This window comes from Phyllostomus hastatus, unplaced genomic scaffold (genome assembly GCF_019186645.2).
Source record: "Phyllostomus hastatus isolate PE091 unplaced genomic scaffold, TTU_PhHast_1.1 phas_scaffold_1674, whole genome shotgun sequence".
Taxonomy (NCBI): Eukaryota; Metazoa; Chordata; class Mammalia; order Chiroptera; family Phyllostomidae; genus Phyllostomus; species Phyllostomus hastatus.
Window position 1 is genome coordinate 745,358 of NW_025334011.1, and position 17,753 is coordinate 763,110.

Genomic DNA, 17,753 nt, shown 5'->3' on the forward strand with positions numbered 1-17,753 from the left:
CTAGCCCACCGCCAGGAAACGTTCAGGACTCACCCATAATTGCCTATTCAGACAAAAGATGCTACTTGTGCTGTTATCACTCAGGGATTTACAAAAATTTCAGGGGCCCTTTCATCAGGGACTGGGGACGAAACCAAATATGTATTTCTTATTACAGATCACAATAGCAGAATAACAGTGTTACTTTTTCATTGTATTTCTTTGCTGATATTTTTAAATTTATTATGCTATGGGGAGAAGATAGACCCTGGACTAAATTAGTGGTTTATTAGAACAGGACCTCTTGGAATTTTTTTTAAATAGTTTGACATTTCCTTTGTTAATTTTTATCACATTACCAAGCTGATTATATTATTGTTAGTTTAACAGTATCTTAGCTATTAAACTTGTCATGTGGTCGACATTGACTTATTTTTTTCCCTGTGTTCAATATTTAGTTTAGTTTTTTTTTTTTAATCCTGTTCTCTCTGTTTTCTTTGAATAATTATAGCAAACAGAAGAAGCCAGTTTATAGCCAGATTTGAGGACAGGGCCACATTGGGGTCTTGTAAATGGTCAAGTTGACATTGAGTACCTATGATGTGCTAAGTACTTTGAATTTGTTAGCTTTTATTTTGACAAAGTCCTTCAAAGAGTTATTTGTCATATCTCAATGGGCTTCAGGAAAGCTTTCCCTCAAGAAACCGTCCTAAACTTTTAAAAGAAGTAGCACTCTAAATAAAAGATATCTAGCCTTAAGGCAACAGTGTAACTTGGTTACATCTGTCTCTAAACTCAACTGTACCTCTGTTGTCTATAGTAATAATACACCTGTAGAGAGAACATGCCAGGAAGAAGAGAGATCTCACAACCAAGTGTCTATAAACAATGAAGAGGGACTTGGAGCCCATTCAAGTGCTGCTTCTCAAGAGGGAAGTAACTGCAGCCAGTTACTTCCTCATCCAAACAAAAAAGAACTAACTTGCCAGGACTCAAGGCCTTGTTCGAGCGGAGGCCCCACCAACCCAGGTCTATCTCAGTGTGAGAGCCAGGGCCCCGCCTGCAGACCCCTCTGCTGTCATCATTGAGTCACCGTGTAATTACTGTGAGAGCAAATATTTCTCAGTGCAACCTAGTTAAATATTTTCAGAGCTGTATAAACTAGTCTGCTGATCTGTTCATTGTTAGACCTGAAACAGAAAGATAGCCAAGAAAATAGTTGAGTGAATCTCAAAAAGCTATGCTTCCTAATTTGGGGTCTTTATGCAATTCTAGTATTGTCTCTTATCTCATGGCTTTAAAAAATGTCATTGTTCATATGCATCTTAAAAATAAGATTACAGTCTGTTTGGTGCTGCATTTTTGACCACTCCACTCCAAGTGTTGGCAGTGGTGTACTGGTACTGGTGTTTCATGCACCACACACACTGACAGCCCACTTGGCATTTCTAAGCTGTGTGCTCCTTTTCTTGTGAGTCAGTGTGTTGAGTGAGAACTAATGCACATCTGGCACAATTCTGATCAGTACAACTCTGAATTATGCAATATCTATAGCAAAATTTTAATCCAGTCCTATCTTTATGTCACCTAGCAAGCCTTTAGATTACTCCTCTCTCCCATTTGTGAAAAATTAATATAGTTTTTTAGACCAGGCAAAACATTCTCAAGGAAATAAAGTATTCTCCTTAGAAAAATGAATGTTTTGGAAGGAGACAAGGGTTGTCCATGCCACCCACCCACCTCTCTGATTCATGTATAAGAAACTTTTTTGTTGTTTTAATAATTTGAAGATATGCCAGAGGGCAAATTTTTTTAAATGTATTTTATAAATCCTTCAGCATGGTGCCCATTCTTTATTACAATAAAATCCTGAGCATGCCAGGGTAAAGCAGAGAATAACTTTAAAAGGAGAAAACGCCCCTTTTACCTTTTAGGGGAGGAGGGCCTTTTAAACATGATTCCTTTGCTGTGACACTTATAACTTTAAATTTTGTTTTGAAAATAAGATCTCTGCGTGGAACAGAAAAGTACTCTAGATGGCACATGCCAAGGGGAAAGTCAGAGAGAGCCCTTGTCCTTACCACCCATTGCTACCTAGAAATTCACCTTCCAGAGCTCTGCACAGATATTGGAGGACCTATATATTTTCATCTAATAAGGTAGGCTTTTATTTCATTAGGTGACAGTTATAGTTTCTAGTTCAAGAAAATAAAGAGTGAAATAGGAAAGTCTTACTGACTTTTACAAGGTCACATGACATGTCTATAGAGCAAACTGATGTGATTGTTAAAAGAGTACATTCTTGTGAATTTATGACCCTGCGTATATAAAGCAGGTGCTGTTCTTTCCTCTGTTTTATAGATAGGGACACTAGCTGAGGAAAAGGAGATAAAGCACCTGACCAAGGCCATAGAGCGAGTGAGGGGTGGAGCTGGGATGCCAGCCCAGGCGCCTTGCTCTTACGTCTGTTCTCCGAACCACCGTGTGCTCCTACCTCTGTTTGTAAAATTACTTGCTTGGGACGTTAGTGAAAGTAGGAATTTAATCCTGATTCTCTGTGCTGTACTCCTGTACTTGGTTTTCTAAGTCACTGATGTCTAGATTTTTGAACTGGGAAACCATATAAGTGTGATAGGATATAGATGCTTGCCTTCTGTTTATACTAACTGCCCTCAGTGTCTGACCTAACCAGGAATCTATGTATATTGTTTCCAGAAAGTTCCACTTTAATCACCTCATTATTGCTAGATCCCCCTCTGCTTCCCTGTTTTCTGAATTTATATTTAAAGTTTAACTTTTTATGTATTTGTATCTTTTTTGTACATCTTTGTGGGATAACTGATTATATGACATGAGAAAGTACCCTTACGGCACTCTCGTTTAGTAAACAAGTGAGACAGTAGGACAATGACAAATTCTTTTCCTAGATGATGATTCCAAAGTACCACTTCAGACCCTATGCTGGCTGCTGTGATAAATTTTTCAAAAAGGAAGGCCTACCATGAACAGCATAGCCTTTGTCCATTTTCTTGTTTTTATTATGCTTTGTCCTGAGAATTCCTCTTTATTTTCTAAGTATTTACACATTGTGAAAGTCACACAATTTAGTGAGTTTAAGTATGAATATTGCAGTTGTGAGTAATAATAGTTTCAGAGTTATCGAAGGATGAAGCTAATCCACTTTTTAAAAATTTTCTATAGGTTCAGAATAGATCGTGATCTTATAGCTTTGAGATGGAAATATCTATTATATTTGTAATTTTCACATTCTCTCCTGTCCTTTTGCCTCATATGGAATATTCCATACACAAAAACACTGAATTTGTAGAGTACTATGCTTTCAATAGAATAAACATCTGTATTTATTGAATTATAAGTGATAATTTTGTCAGTCTTCAAAGCAGCATCTTCTGCTATACATTTTTTGGAGAAGGGTGAGAAGGGAAAACTGGGGGGTAGAGGGAACTGGCAAAGGTACTTGGATTTTTCTTTGGTTATTTTAAGAAGAGTCACTAGTTTGCATCATGATACTTGTCCTGAGTCTAAAAAAATATTCCACATGTATTTCAGCTTCACTGAAGTGATCAAAATAAATGTTGAATGAGATCAACATTGTATACACTTAGAATGCAAAGAGCCTAATCTTGATTTTCAGTGGGGGAAAAAATCTGCATTACTTTTTTATGGGTTGTGAATCTTTGTTTCCTTTTATTAAGAACTTTGAAATTATTAATCTTAGCTTTGCAATATATTTAATAGAGGTGATACCTTTGCTCAGTGTCGTGTCCCTCCTTGGGTGTACTCCCTGCCCTTTTCACTGTTAATCTCTGGGTGAAGTGGAAGGAATTCTGGGAATCTCCCTTTCAGTTATCCCTTTTGAAACCTTGTTTTTAATAGCACTTTTCTTTCTTGGCCTGCATGACACTTTATCTTTCTTTTCCTTTCTTTTTGCCGTTTGCAAAGACTCTTGGGAGGATTTGACAGATTTGGTGGAGCAAATGCGCGATGATACAGAAGGTGCGTGCCACACCAACATCTTTCAGCTTTTTTTCTTGCTTTCTTTTTAAAAAAATTTTCTAACCACCTTTTTATTGTTTCTCATAAGAGGGAATGTCAGCTTTAGGTTTTACTTCCCAGGGCAATAACTGGAGCAGTAAGCGTATTTGCCAGATTTTTCATATAGCTACTTTATACAGGATTAGGGTTCTCAGAGTCCTGCATTTAAAATCTTCATCTGTGTGGGTTCAAGTACAGTGGCATTAATTTATATTTATATTGCTCCCTTAGAATATTTGTTAAATGACATGTTCAAACGGAACTTTATTTCAAGATTAATATATAGTTTTTCTGTGGCTGTTTTTCATTTATATGTTGTGAAGATAGAAGTTTTTATCATTCATGAAAATGTATGTACATATTTATTTTATATACACATATTTATTTTTACATGTATGTGTGTGTGTGTGTGTGTGTATTTCCATGAATCCCACAGTGGTAATCTAAAGTATTGGTCTGGAATGCTGCACTGCTTTGTAGGTTTCCCTGACATTAAGTACCTGAAGCTTCGAATTAACTTTGAAAACTTGCACATATGTTCTGATATATGAAGGTTTCCCAAACCAATAATTGTGTCTTCTGTGATTGGCACTTTATTTTGGGGAGCTCAAGATGATTTACACATTTTAAAGTAAAAATAGAAAAGTTGAAGTTTGGCTCCACTTTGCTATGTCATTTTACATTCTTGCACTTTGCCTGGGCAATTAAAGGTCGCCGGCTTCAGTGCACACCCACCCACCACTCTGCCCATCTGTCCTTTCACCGACTGCATGAGTGCCCACGGCAGTCTCCTGCCGAGTTCCTGTGACATCCCACCTGGAGCATTTGCTCGCCTTCCCCCACCCCCCCTCCCCCACACCACCCTCCAGTCTAGAAGAGAGCTCCAGGAGGTGCTCCTTGACCACTGTGGCCCACACTCATTTTTCATTCACTCACGCCCCACAGAACTTGGAGCTGAAGGGTTTTTACTTGTTCTCTAATTCTTGTATGTTCATCATCCTAGTTAAAGGATAAAATCCTTGAAAGCTGAGATTGTCTGAAATTTCTTGGTGTTCAAATCAGACCTGGGGTGCTCATACCAGACAAAGCTAAAGCAGTTTTCTGTCTCCAGTGCTACCCAATGGTTTCTTCAGCACTTTACTTTAAATGAGTAAATTATCATGAGTCTTATCTCATTTCCTATAGTGAAACTGTCTTTTTATTACATCTTTGATTTTGCTTTTAATCTAACTAGTTATGTCTAATTCAGTGAAAAAACAAATCAGTGTTCCTTGTTGACTGACAGTTCACAGACAAGGAAAAGGAAGGAGGACATCGATTCACTCAGTGAGTAGTGTTTATTATCATGTCAGCTGCTATTATTATTTACCAGGCACCAGACAGATTTAAGGTTTCGATTTCTTTAATAGACTAGGTACTAAAGACAAATGCCACATAAAAGCCAACAAAGATATGCTCTTCTTAAGGAATTCTTCCCTATGACTCACCCTGGTAAATTTCTATTTCTCTTTAATACAAAGTACTACTGCAAGAATCAAGCCTACTGTGAGAGTCGGCCTTTTTTTTTTAATTCTGTTTTTGCTGGCATTTTTGTAAATGATTATCATAGGTAAAGTAAAAAAGACAAGTAAGATGAGTTGTAACAGTGGAGCACATAGAAAATCCAGAAGGTGTGAATTGTATCAATACTTTGATGATCTTAGATTACCAGTCAGGTGGTACACAGTAATGTTGGCCAGGAACCTGTTTATAGAAAAGGCTTTCTGGAATGTAGTTTTTTTAAAAAATCAGAATGGAGGAAGAGAGATGTTTTATTTGTTAACTTTGGAGTCATTTCATCCTTGTCTTTTTTTGAAACATTTTCTGCTTTTGTCTCATTTCAGTTATGTGATATGCCAGAAGTTTTCTGTATTACATAACTTTGAGTTTTTGTAAATGAGTACTTGTAGCAAGAATAAATATGAATTATGGAGAATTACACATAACACACATGAGCAGCTCAGGGTCTGGGGAAGATACTGGTTTCAAACACTGGGAACGCTGACAGGGTGTGCAGGCTCAGAGTGTTTCAGGGGCCCTTCACTGCCGAGCTGTTTCAGCTATTTCTTATCTGTTCTATGGATGTCATAACAGTTGGCGTTTTAATAGATGAAGTGTTAACACTAGCTCCCAGACTCCTGAAAAAAATGCTTTTTAAAATAAACTCTAGGAAGTTGCAGATTTGAACTGTTAGATTTTGTTGGTTCATTTTTTAGTTTTGGCAAGATTGAGGTTTTCCTGGTGAGCTGATTTCTTAACAATGATGGTTGGTTTTACATTTGGTGTCTATAGCCCATGTCCAGTAGAACATGAGTGTCTTCTTAGAGTGATCAATTATCCTGCATCTCATCTCATTATATGCTATTAATTTGTGTGTGTGAGTTTTAAAACTCACTAGAAAATTATGAATATTAAATGAAATAACAAAAGTGTATAATTTATATTTTTAGTTTTGCTATAAATATTGAATTCCTTTCTATACATATTATAAACCTGATAAACGGATTCTGTGAATTTGCAGTTGCCCAGATTACTACCCACCTCTCTGACCACTGAAATGACTGGGACATTACTTGAATCAGGAAAATAATACAGCTGTGTGGAATATTACCTGTTCAAGATTACTTACTGGTTCGATGCACTGTTTTCTTTTAGGTCAAAATTTGATGTCCACCATCTAGAAAAATGGAAGGAACAACATATCTAAGAGACTGTCTTATTTCTAGCACTATGTCATATAGTCATTCAATAAAGGTTTATTTTAAATTAACTAAATTGTAATACTTATATTTATGGAGGACCATAATAATTTTAATAGCTAACGTTTTTGTGTGTTTAGTATGTCCCAAACATTTCTAAATACTTAACATATTTAAACTTGTTTAATCTTTAAAACCCTATTTTATAGATGAGAAAACTAAGGCCTCCAGAGTAAGAAACTTTCCCAGTGAAATACTACTCAGCTACAAAAAAGAATGGACTATTGACACATGCAACAACCTGAATGAACCTTTAATGAATTATGCTGAGTGGAAAAAAAGCTAATTTAAGAAGTTAGATACTATATGATTCTATTTATGTAGCATTTTTGAAATGACAAAACCATAGAAATGGAGAACAGATTAGTTGTTGCCAAGGGTTAGGAGAGGTTAGGGGCTGGAAGGAAGAGGGTTTAACTATAAAATGTTGATATGTGAGATCCTTGTATTGATGCACACATTCTATGTCTTGACTGTAGTTTAATGTCAGTATCCTGGTTATGATGATGTACTCTAGTTTTGTAAGATATCACCCTCAAGAGAACTGGATTAAAGGGTGTATGATAGCTCTGTATTATTTCTTACAACTGCATGCAAATCTACAATTACCTGAAAATAACAAGCGCAAAAGACATGTCAGGTAGAGAGGGAGAGAAAGGGAGAGAGAGCGAGAGAGAGAGAGAGCGAGAGAAACGTTCACAGAGTCACACAGTTTGGGAAAACTTCAAGTTGAGTTCAAACTCTAGCAGGCCCATGCCAGAGCTTAATGCTCTTACCCACTGTACCAAAGTTTTTCAAACTTTTTTGACTGTAAAACCTATTTTTATCAAAACTCAGTACACACATAGTTAGTGTACATATATTAACAAAATGTTTCAGGAAATAATGCATGACTTTACTATGTGGAACATATGAAATCCATTTTATACTGCACTAAGGGGTATGACCTTTTGTTCAGGACACTCTGGTGTCCTGTGTTGCCTCTCTTCAATGTATCCATTTCAGCTTTAGCTACTAACATATAAGTCATTCCTGAAATAACTGGGTTCCGTTCCCAGCCTGTAATTGTTGGAATGCTTTCCAGGCTGGGCCACTAACCGTGTGTCCACCTGTTTCCCTTTAAACCATCTCCTTTGGTGAAAGCATCTTGTCTAAGGATTGCTGCTATTATCCTTATGCTAGTGATTATCCAGTCCCAAACTTTAATTTGTAATTACAACGATGTGATGAAAATTATGCTGAGTGTGCCTCCATATAAATATCCCTATCTGTATCCAAAGCCAAGCTGATCTTACCCCTTATCTCCAAAGCAGTTACTCAGTTTTTTCATTTCTGTTTCTAGTCTCACAGGACAAAAACCTTGTAGTCTTGACTCCTGTTTCCTTAGGTACAGTTCTTCATGGCAAGCCATTTTGACCTTCTTCCTCCAGATTCACTTTGCATAATCCTCTTGGACTAATCATCCCCATACAAAGTTTTAATCATACTACTTTCCTGCCCAAAACCTAATGGTTTCCATTGCCCGTTTCATGAATGTACAATTCTCTTGTTTTAGAGACCTCTGTTGTCTGCCTGTAACCTCCCCATGTTTCCCAGTTCTCCCCACAAAGAACTCTTCCTTCCATTCTTACTCCCTTTGCCTTGCTTTACACACCCATTCCCACCTTTTGGAGTTTTTCTTCAGTATTTCCTGTGTTTTCACATTTAGACTCTGCCTCAAGTTCTACAACTGAAATTTATCATGCTTTTATTTATGTTACTATTGGTGTTTCATTTGGAACACATGTCTGTGATATTCCAGGAATTTAAGGGTAGAGATTATTCCTGGGTTTTGTCAGATCTACTCTTTACTCTACTTACAAGCTAAAAAATGTTAGCCTGTTACTGTTTTCATGTATACTGGCAAAGACACCAGACTCCTAGGTGAGAGACACAGAACTGTATTAGTCACGACACGGCAAGCAGCCTGAGCCTCAGCACATTTGTGTTAGTTCCATTTGCACCAGAGTCCCACCTGGGAGACCCTGTATGGCTCCACAAGATGCTCTGCCTGCAGTAGGTAGCTGTGTTCCATCTGAGGAACACTGAGTTTGGGGAACCCACTGCTTTTGTAGGCAGCCGTAGGGAGGCCTCATCTCTCAGGATTATCAGCTGCATAAACAACCCTGAGAAATGGCCTGGGTAAAAGAGTGGTCAGGGCCTTGTAGTGTTCATATAGCCCAGTAAACAAACACATGTAGTAGCACAAGAGGTCCATGGAAGACTGTCTCTCCCAACATTTTACAGATGAGCTACAAAGAAAGGAGAAATGTCCCTACTATCACTCAGGGAATATGAGAGCGACAGAGAGATCTAACTCTTCTAAATCAGAGTGCCAGGTCACAGTGTTGCCCCTAACATTTACATTATTTCTGTGAAATAAATTGAGCAACACAAGGAACTCTTGGATTTTTTCTTATCACATAAATATGCTGCATTGCATCAAAACAAAGAAGATTGGCTATTGTCCTAATTTCTAAGTGTTCCCAGACACCTAGGTATTCTTCTGTAGTGTGCAATTCTTCAGGTGAAGGTAACTGAAGAAGTTTAGGAAACTTTCCAAAACTAAAATTGATATTATGATATAATGGCCAATGAAGAAAAAATCAGTGGGGTTTCATAAAGAACTCTCGGACAAGCTTGGATTATAAATGGACATCTTTTAAAGATTAATGGATACCTAAAAGAAAAATACTGTTTTTCCTCTACTACTCGCAATACTTCTGACAGTAAATGTGTGGCGTTTTTCTCCTACCAGCCAATTCTTGAACACCATTCAATTCTGGCACTATCTACCTGGGGTTAGTGCAGACTCCACAGGGTATAGGCTCAATCCTACGAGACACCCCTTGCTTCAGGTGCCATTCTCAAGGCCAGGCTGTGCTTCTGACCGACCATCTGTAAATTGGGTTTCAATGACTTCCTTTGATAATGTCCTGGAACAGCTCACAGAACTAAAAGAGCATTTACTTAACAGACTACCAGTGTATTACAAAAGAATACAACTGAGGAACAACCACGTGAAAGAGACACATAAGGCAAAATATGTGGGAAGAAGGGGCACTAAGCTTCGTATCACCTCCACATATTCACAAACCCAGAAGCTCTCTGAACCATTTTGGTTAGGATTTTTATGGATACTTCATTGCAGAGGCGTGGTTGGTTAAACCATTGGCCATTGATGATTGAATTCAACCTCTAGCTCCTCCACCATCCCTGGAGTCGGAGGGTGGAAGCGAGGATGAAAGTTCCAACCCTCTAAAGCACAAGTCTGGTTCCCTGGGCTACCACCCCCCATCCTTCGGGGTCTCCCAAAAGTGACCTCATTAACACAAATTCAGCTTTGTTGGAAAGGAGTTTGTCATGAATAACAAAAGATGCTCCTTTTCTTTCAATTCTGGAGCAATTACAGAAACGGGGGACAGAAAGCAAATATAATAAGAGATGCCACTTGCCCCCCAACTCCCTCTCCCCACCCCACCCCCATACCTCTTATCACTTAGGAAATTACTAGGGTTTTAAGAGCTCTGTTAGGAACTGGGGCAATGTATAGAGATGTACATATGTTATTATTTCACAATACCTGACCAAGAACGAGTAAGAATATATACAGGAATGTTTGTGCAACGTTAAGTCACCAAATAAGCTTCTTCATTTCAATGCTAAGGCCAATCAGAAGAACTTTTTTTAATTATGTACAGAAATAGAAGAAAACAGCACGAGATTCTTATTGAACTCTAGCAGTTAAACCTTGACCTAAAGCAAGAAAAAGCAGAACCTCTCATATTTTTAGTTATAGAACTTTTCTCAAGCATGTGAAGTAGAGAAAAATAGCATAATGAATCCTAACACTCCCATCACCCAGCTTCAGTAATTATCAGTATTTGTCAGTATGGTTTCACCTATTACCACCACATCTTTGTTTCTGGAATATTTTAAAGCAAGCTCCAAACATTGTCTAATTTTATTAGGTATGGTAAATAATTCAATGCCACACCTAATAAAATTAACAATAACTTCTTAATAGTATCTAATATTCAACCCATTTTCAAAGTCTGCTTACCTCAAATACATTTGTTCATTTGTTTTATTTGAATCAGGATCCAAATAAATGTACATTTTATGTGTGTTAAATCGGTAGTGTTTTTAAGTAACAGCTTTATTGAGATCTAATTCACATACCATAAGGGTCCTCACTTTAAGCTGTATAGTTCAGTGGTTGTTAGTATAAGCAGTGTTGTACATCCATTATCACTTTCTTATCCCAGAATATTTTCATCACTACAAAGAAACTACACGCATTAGGATTCAGTCCCTGTCACCCTCTTTCTCTCAGTTCCAGTAACTACTAACCTACTTTCTGTTTCTATAGATTTGCCTATTCTGGATATTCTGTGTAAACAAAATCATTAAATATGGAGCCTTTTGTGCCTGACTTCTGTTGCTCAGCATGTTTTTGAGGTTCATCAATATTGTGGCATGTAACTGGGGGAGGAACACACTTTCCTCTACTCAGGGTTCTGGCTGGTCTGATAAATAGACATGAGACAGATTAGCAAGAGAAAATAACCAAATTTAATACATACTTAGGTATGGGAACCCCGCCTACATGAGAAAGTCAGAGGCCCCACATGCAAGAAAGGTTCAGAATAGAAACGGGGATACAGGTATGCACGACATTCTGAGCTGGGGATGAGGTTATTCACCTTGAGGGCTTCAAAGGGTCAGTGGAGGAAGATAAGAAGAGCAGATGTTTAGTAAATAAAAGTGCCTGGCCAGGGTGGGGGGTCTAAAATGTTGTCACTGATTATCTCAAATTTGTTTAGGTAGTTAAAGGGAGGGGCAGAAGTTTCTCTTGAGTCTGCAGCTGAAGTTGGCTTTAGCTCAGAACAATCTGCATACCATAGAGGCACACCATGGGTGACTCACTGTGGACTCCATGTATCATTGCTTTATTCCTTGTTACTGCTAAATAATAATCCACTATACATATCTCATTTTATAGATCATTTGGGTTGTTTTCATTTTAGCTGTTATGAATAAAGTTGCAATGAACATTCATGTATGAGTTTGATGTGAATGTATGTTTTCATTTCTCTTGGGTATATACCCAAAATTGGAATTTGTGGATCATATGGTAACCATGGTTTAACCTTTAAAGGTCATGTGATTTAACCTTTTGGGAAACTGACAGACTATTTTTTCAAAAACAATTGCACCATTTTATACTTCTATCAGCAATGCACCAGGGTTCCACTTTCTCCACATTTTCATCAACACTTGTTATTTTCTGTTTTAACTTTTAATATTATTATCTCATCATAGTGGTATCTCATTGTGTGGTTTTGATTTGCTTTTCCCTAATGAGCATCTTTGCATGTGCTTATTAGCCATTTGTACAGTACATCTGCTGGAGAAGTGTCTATTCAAATCCTTTGCCCGTTCTTTTTAACTGAGTTGCCTTTAATTGTTGAATTGTAAGAGTAGCTTTATATATGTACTCTGGATACTGGATCTGATCATTTAAGAGTCCTAAGATTCTATTGATTACTTTTAAATGAGGATTGAGTAAAAGTTCATGATTCTCTTGTACAAATAAATGTCATCAGACTAGTTAAATGGTGTTTTATTACACGATCTTTTTAGTACTTTTAGTAATTTCCTTCATATGAGGGACAGCTCATTTTGTGTTCAGTTTAATACTCTAAGAAATATTACAGCAAAGGTTCAAAATAGGAATTCCTGAACCTTATTTAGGAATTACTGATCTTCAGTCATTCTGAACATAGAGTAAGCTTGCCTTTCTGTACCTCTCTGTTAGTTTGTCATTTTAAACCTCTTATTAATCATGTTAGGTATTATTGGAAAAATCTCTGTATGACAACTGTTTTCTTTCTCATATAAGTTTTGTTCTGTCAACCAGAAAATTCTGAAGACTGCTGTTTTGCTACATATGAATTATCCCCATTTTGCCAAGAATTGGGGGCAGTGTAACATACTTAATATTAACATGTTAAATATAACCTACTTTTCCTTCAATTATGCATAAAAATCTTTCACAATTTCTCTGTACAAACATTAGTCATTGCACTATGAAGAGGTAACATGGGGTCTTGGTGAGGTATTTGGTTTGCAGAACAGCGTGACTCCCTCTTCCTCTTAGCTGTGACTTTGGATTCACTTCTGTCATCACTATTTAAATGAGCCACATGACTGTAAAGTTTATTAAAATTTTTTCATGTGGAAATGAGCAGTCTTGAAGAGATACAATGAAGACCCACACATTCTTGAAAGAAATTTGAATGGAAAACCAATTAATACAGTTCATTAATGTAGCTACAGTCATTTCTACAAGGTTTTTTTTAGTCCACTGCCCCTGCAGTGTTCCCCACCAAGGTGATTGTCACCACCATTTATTTAGCCACCAGAACTAGAAACATGAGTGTTATCTCCATTCTTTCTCCTTCCCTCACATCCAAGCACTCATCAGGTTTTGAAATCCTGACATTGCGCCTCTGGACCATCACTGAAAGCTAACTCCCTCTTCTCCACACAGCACCTACTGCTCTATCTGGTCCCACTCCTTGGTATTTCTCCTCAACTGCTGCAGTAGGCCCTTACTCTCCCCTCAACTTTGAGTTCCTGCATCCTTCTAACATGTCTTCCACAAGGCTGCTAGAAAGGCTTCTCCAAATTTCAAATCTGTGATACCTCACATCAAAATCTTTACTGGCTTCAAGGTAAAATCTGCACTCCTTAAACTAGGTTCTTAGCAATCTCTGAATCTACTTCCCTAACCTCAGCCCACAGCACTAATGTGCATCACAAATCTCTGGCATTTTTTATCTTATTTTTCTTACTGTGCCATGTTTTTTCCCACTTCCGTGTCTACCTAAACAGTTCCTTCCTTCCAACTCCCTTCACAGCTCTGCTCCTGCCCCTTCCTTGCCTGATGAATTTCTGTCCTGAAGGTTGAACTGAAAAGTCTCACCCTCTATTAGTAAAATATATGGCACTTAGTGATTCCTACATGTGAATTTTGTCCTCTGCTACCTCTGTGAATTACTGTATTTTCCTAGAGATTTTAGTTTATTTTGTTCGATTTTCTGGGTGTAAAATCAGATTGTGTGCAATAATATTTGATCTACTCTTTTATAGTTTATGTGTTTCCATTTTCTTTGTCTTTGATTGCATTGTTCTGCCACCCTCAGTACAATGTTAATAGCCATGTTAATGGATAGGTTTTGATTTCCTTAAAATTCTGTACAGTATATAAACGCAAGTTTTTAAAAATCCTCATACTCTGAGAACTTATATATATGAGTACATACCTGCCCCTTAAATCTGAATGAAAAAATAGAGGGCTGAGTCAGGTAGCTTTTTTCTATACATATTCCCATGGTGTCCTATTCATATTTTTGTTAGTGTTACTGCCGTATGTTTGCAGTGCCTCTCAAACTTTTCCATGGAAACACGTCAGTGGCAGAGGCAATTGTATTGGACTTGCAGCCTGCCTGAAATGCTATGTTAATACCATGTTTCCTGGCTTAGCCTTAAAAATATATATAAAATTTACATTTGATTTCATACAGTAGGCATTATATTTGATTTAATATATCATTTTAATTTACTTGTCCTGGAATAAGATTGATGTTTGTCACAAGTGATATTTTATCCTGAAATTTCAAGTGTTCTCTGTAAGCTTCCCTGTTTTATTCTCCAGGCTTCTCTATTACCCAAGTTTGATAAATAGTAAGCACTTCAGTGTCAGGGACTAGGTCTTCTATCTCTGAATTCAACATTAAATACAGTACCTAATACCCAGTATATATTCAATATTAATTGAAGAAAATGAATGAATGAATGAACAAAAGTTTAGTTTTGAAATTAATAGTCTTAAATGGTAACATTGTGAACATTAAAATTTTAATGATTTTTTCTTGTAGAAAAAAGTATGACTAATGATATTGTGAAATTCATGCATTTTTTAAAAAATAGTTTTCTGACTTATACAACATAAAACTCTAACTTTTTATAGTTCAAAGTATAAAATTTACAGAAAAGATCACATAGGTAGTCAGTTCAATGAATTTTCACACACTCAACAATTTCACATAACTAATATGCATATCAAAAAATAGAACTCTACCAATTTCTCAGAGGTCCCTTCATGCTCTCATCTGGTTATTGCAGCCCTTTTTAACAGCATATAATTAGTTCCACAAAATCATTTTATTCCTTAGTACAAGTCAAGACATCAAATTAATTGAATCGAGAATTTCTTATTCTGTGACAAATTAAGTTAATGACAGTATTCATAGTTAGTAGCCAATATTATAAAATTTAAAAAATAATAATTAATGTTAAGTACTAATTATTTTCAGTAGTTTCATTTAGTACCTAACCAGGAAACATAATTAAAATTTTTGTGAAGAAGAAAAAAATTATTTGTAATGACCATTATTCTTGTATACTATGCAACACAAAAATGTTGGTAATATGTATTAAATTATGTTTAACTTATACTTTAATTAAATAATATTGAGCAGTAATTCTTTTGAGGGCTTATGTGTAAGTGTCAAATTACCCTGATTTTTGTTTGACTTTTTAAATATTTCTTTAGAGCAGCAGTTGTCAACAGGGAGAGAACCTGATTTTGTCTCCCTGCAGACACTGCAGTATCTGGAGATCTGAAGACAATTGCGGTTGTCGTTATTGGGGCGTGCTACTGCCATCTAGTGGGTAGAGGTCTAAGTTGCTGCTAAACTTGATTCACAGAACAGCACCCTCCTCCCCAACCCTGCCTCCCCCAAAAGAAAAATTATGACCCAAAATGTTGGTAGTTCCAAGGTTAAGAGAAGTAATTTCTAAAGAATGGGTAGGTTGTTTGTGTTGGATTCAGCTTAGTTCAGATAGGGTCTAGCACCATACCAATGGAGTCCAAGGTATTAGAAATTTAATTTCCTAGGTACTAGTTCCATCTTTCTGTAGATTATGTGCCCGAGACCCCAACCAGACATCTTGAACATTTCTGCTACTGATTATGAGACAAATGAGATGAGGCAATATAGAAGAGCTAGTAGAAATCTATCGCTCCTTCTGGAAAAAAATCCTAAGGCATCGAATGTTGCACATAATTCAAATGCAGCTCTCCCCAGGTGACTGGTTCTCACAAGGTTGGAGTCAGGTTATATGCTTTCACTAGCAGCATTGGTTAATGATTTACAGGCTTGAGGTAGAGAGAATGGTTCCTCATGAGCAACCAGTTATCCAACTTCAACCGTATTTTCTTGCAGTCTGTAGGGAAGTGTTAAGTGGACAACCCAGTAGCTGAGCACAAACATTCATGCATACCCGCACACCCCTGCCCTGTTTCTTTCTCCCAGTGAGTGTGGGAGGTCGGAAACACTACCATAAATGCTGGTAACAAAGCTGGGAAGTAATATCTGATGAATTTGTACTTCACAGCTGTTATTCAGGGATAGCTTTTTGTTGTTGTTTAAATACTTGTGTCCCCTGTGAGCTTATTCTACTCTTGACAACTTGACCTACCCTGAGCAAAGAGAGCCACATTTGAGGCATGCCCTGAAACATTGTTGGTGTGCAAGAAAAGAATAATGGCAACATAGACCAATTCTGACTTTCATAATAAAGTATTCTCTAAAAATGTTACCATATAAAACACTACAATAAACCAAGGTTTGTATAGTTGGAGCTGTAAATCTACAGTAAGCCCTTCAACATAATGGAGAAAATGAGTGTAGAATTTTGATTCTGCTCTTTTAATTGTGAAAACAGATCTAAATGAAAATACTGTGTGAAGTAAATTGCTTGGAACAATTTAAATAACCTGTGTTTTGTGTTGTGGCATGTTTATATTATGTGAGCATAGAATTATCAGTATTTTTTGTGTTCCCAAGAAAAGTAAAAATATTTCATAGATCTTGAGGCCTTTTTCAGTTCTTGTAGAAATTTGACATATTTGATGTTTGGGAGGACGCGTATCATAGCGCAGAGAGCGTTAACTTTCACATCAAACCCAGGTCCACAGGCTGCTGTCTGAACTTTTTGGCCTTGGACCACTTAACTGTTAAGGGCCTGCTTTAGCACATGAAAAGAAGGGATACTAGTTAAATGCTAGAATCACAAGAATCAAACAAGATAACCCTGTGAAAGAATGGTCAGCAGGAGGGAAGAGTAAACATTTTTTGGAGTCTTCGACTCACTTGTATGTGGACTACGGGGGTTATGAACACAGGGTTTGGAGTTGGAGAAACAGGGTCTAGGCTCTGGTGTTCTCATCTGTTCCCAGCTATATGCAGGGGCCAGCGACTTGCCCCTCAAGGCTCATTTCCTTCCTTGCAAATTGGTGCCATTGGTAACTGTCTTCTAGCACATTGTAAGGAGGAATGAGATCATAATTGTAAGAAGCAGCCCACTGTACCTGGCACAGGACACACACCAGTAAATGAAGTTAATGAGTGACCAGATTGTCCTGAATTCTGTCGATAAAACATGGGTCTTAGTCCCTTTCTTTGAATATCTTGTCTGCTTGATGAGAGGCACACATTCTATGCTAAGTCTTAAAAAATTTATGAATTAAGTTCTAATACTGCATTATACCAATAATGTTAATTATTTTGTTTAATAATGCTTTAGTTTAAATAATGATATTAGCATTAATACTAATACTAATAATGCAAATAGTGTATTGGAAGAAATTTTAGTCTTTTTTTTCTCATTGGTTTTATTTTTATTTTTATTTTTTTAATTTTTATTTTTATTTTAATAGTTGTTCAACTACAATTTTCTGTCCTTTACTCCCATCCCAGCGCACCCACTCATTCCTCCCCACCTCCCTCCCATTTCCACCCCCCGCCC

General features: G+C 37.0%; 1 protein-coding gene across 12 annotated transcripts in view; it reads left to right on the forward strand.

Annotated features, from left to right (window-relative positions):
* Window positions 1-17,753, forward strand: part of RUFY3 (RUN and FYVE domain containing 3) — a 75,062-nt gene that overhangs the window by 27,051 nt on the left and 30,258 nt on the right. For 2 of the 12 annotated variants that reach the window (XM_045858165.1, XM_045858169.1), the window contains one exon: window positions 3,943-3,996. The exons of the other annotated variants lie outside the window; for them this stretch is intronic. In XM_045858165.1, coding sequence (XP_045714121.1) covers window positions 3,943-3,996 — 54 coding nt within the window. The remainder of the gene's footprint in view (window positions 1-3,942; window positions 3,997-17,753) is intronic. 12 annotated transcript variants of the gene reach the window in all.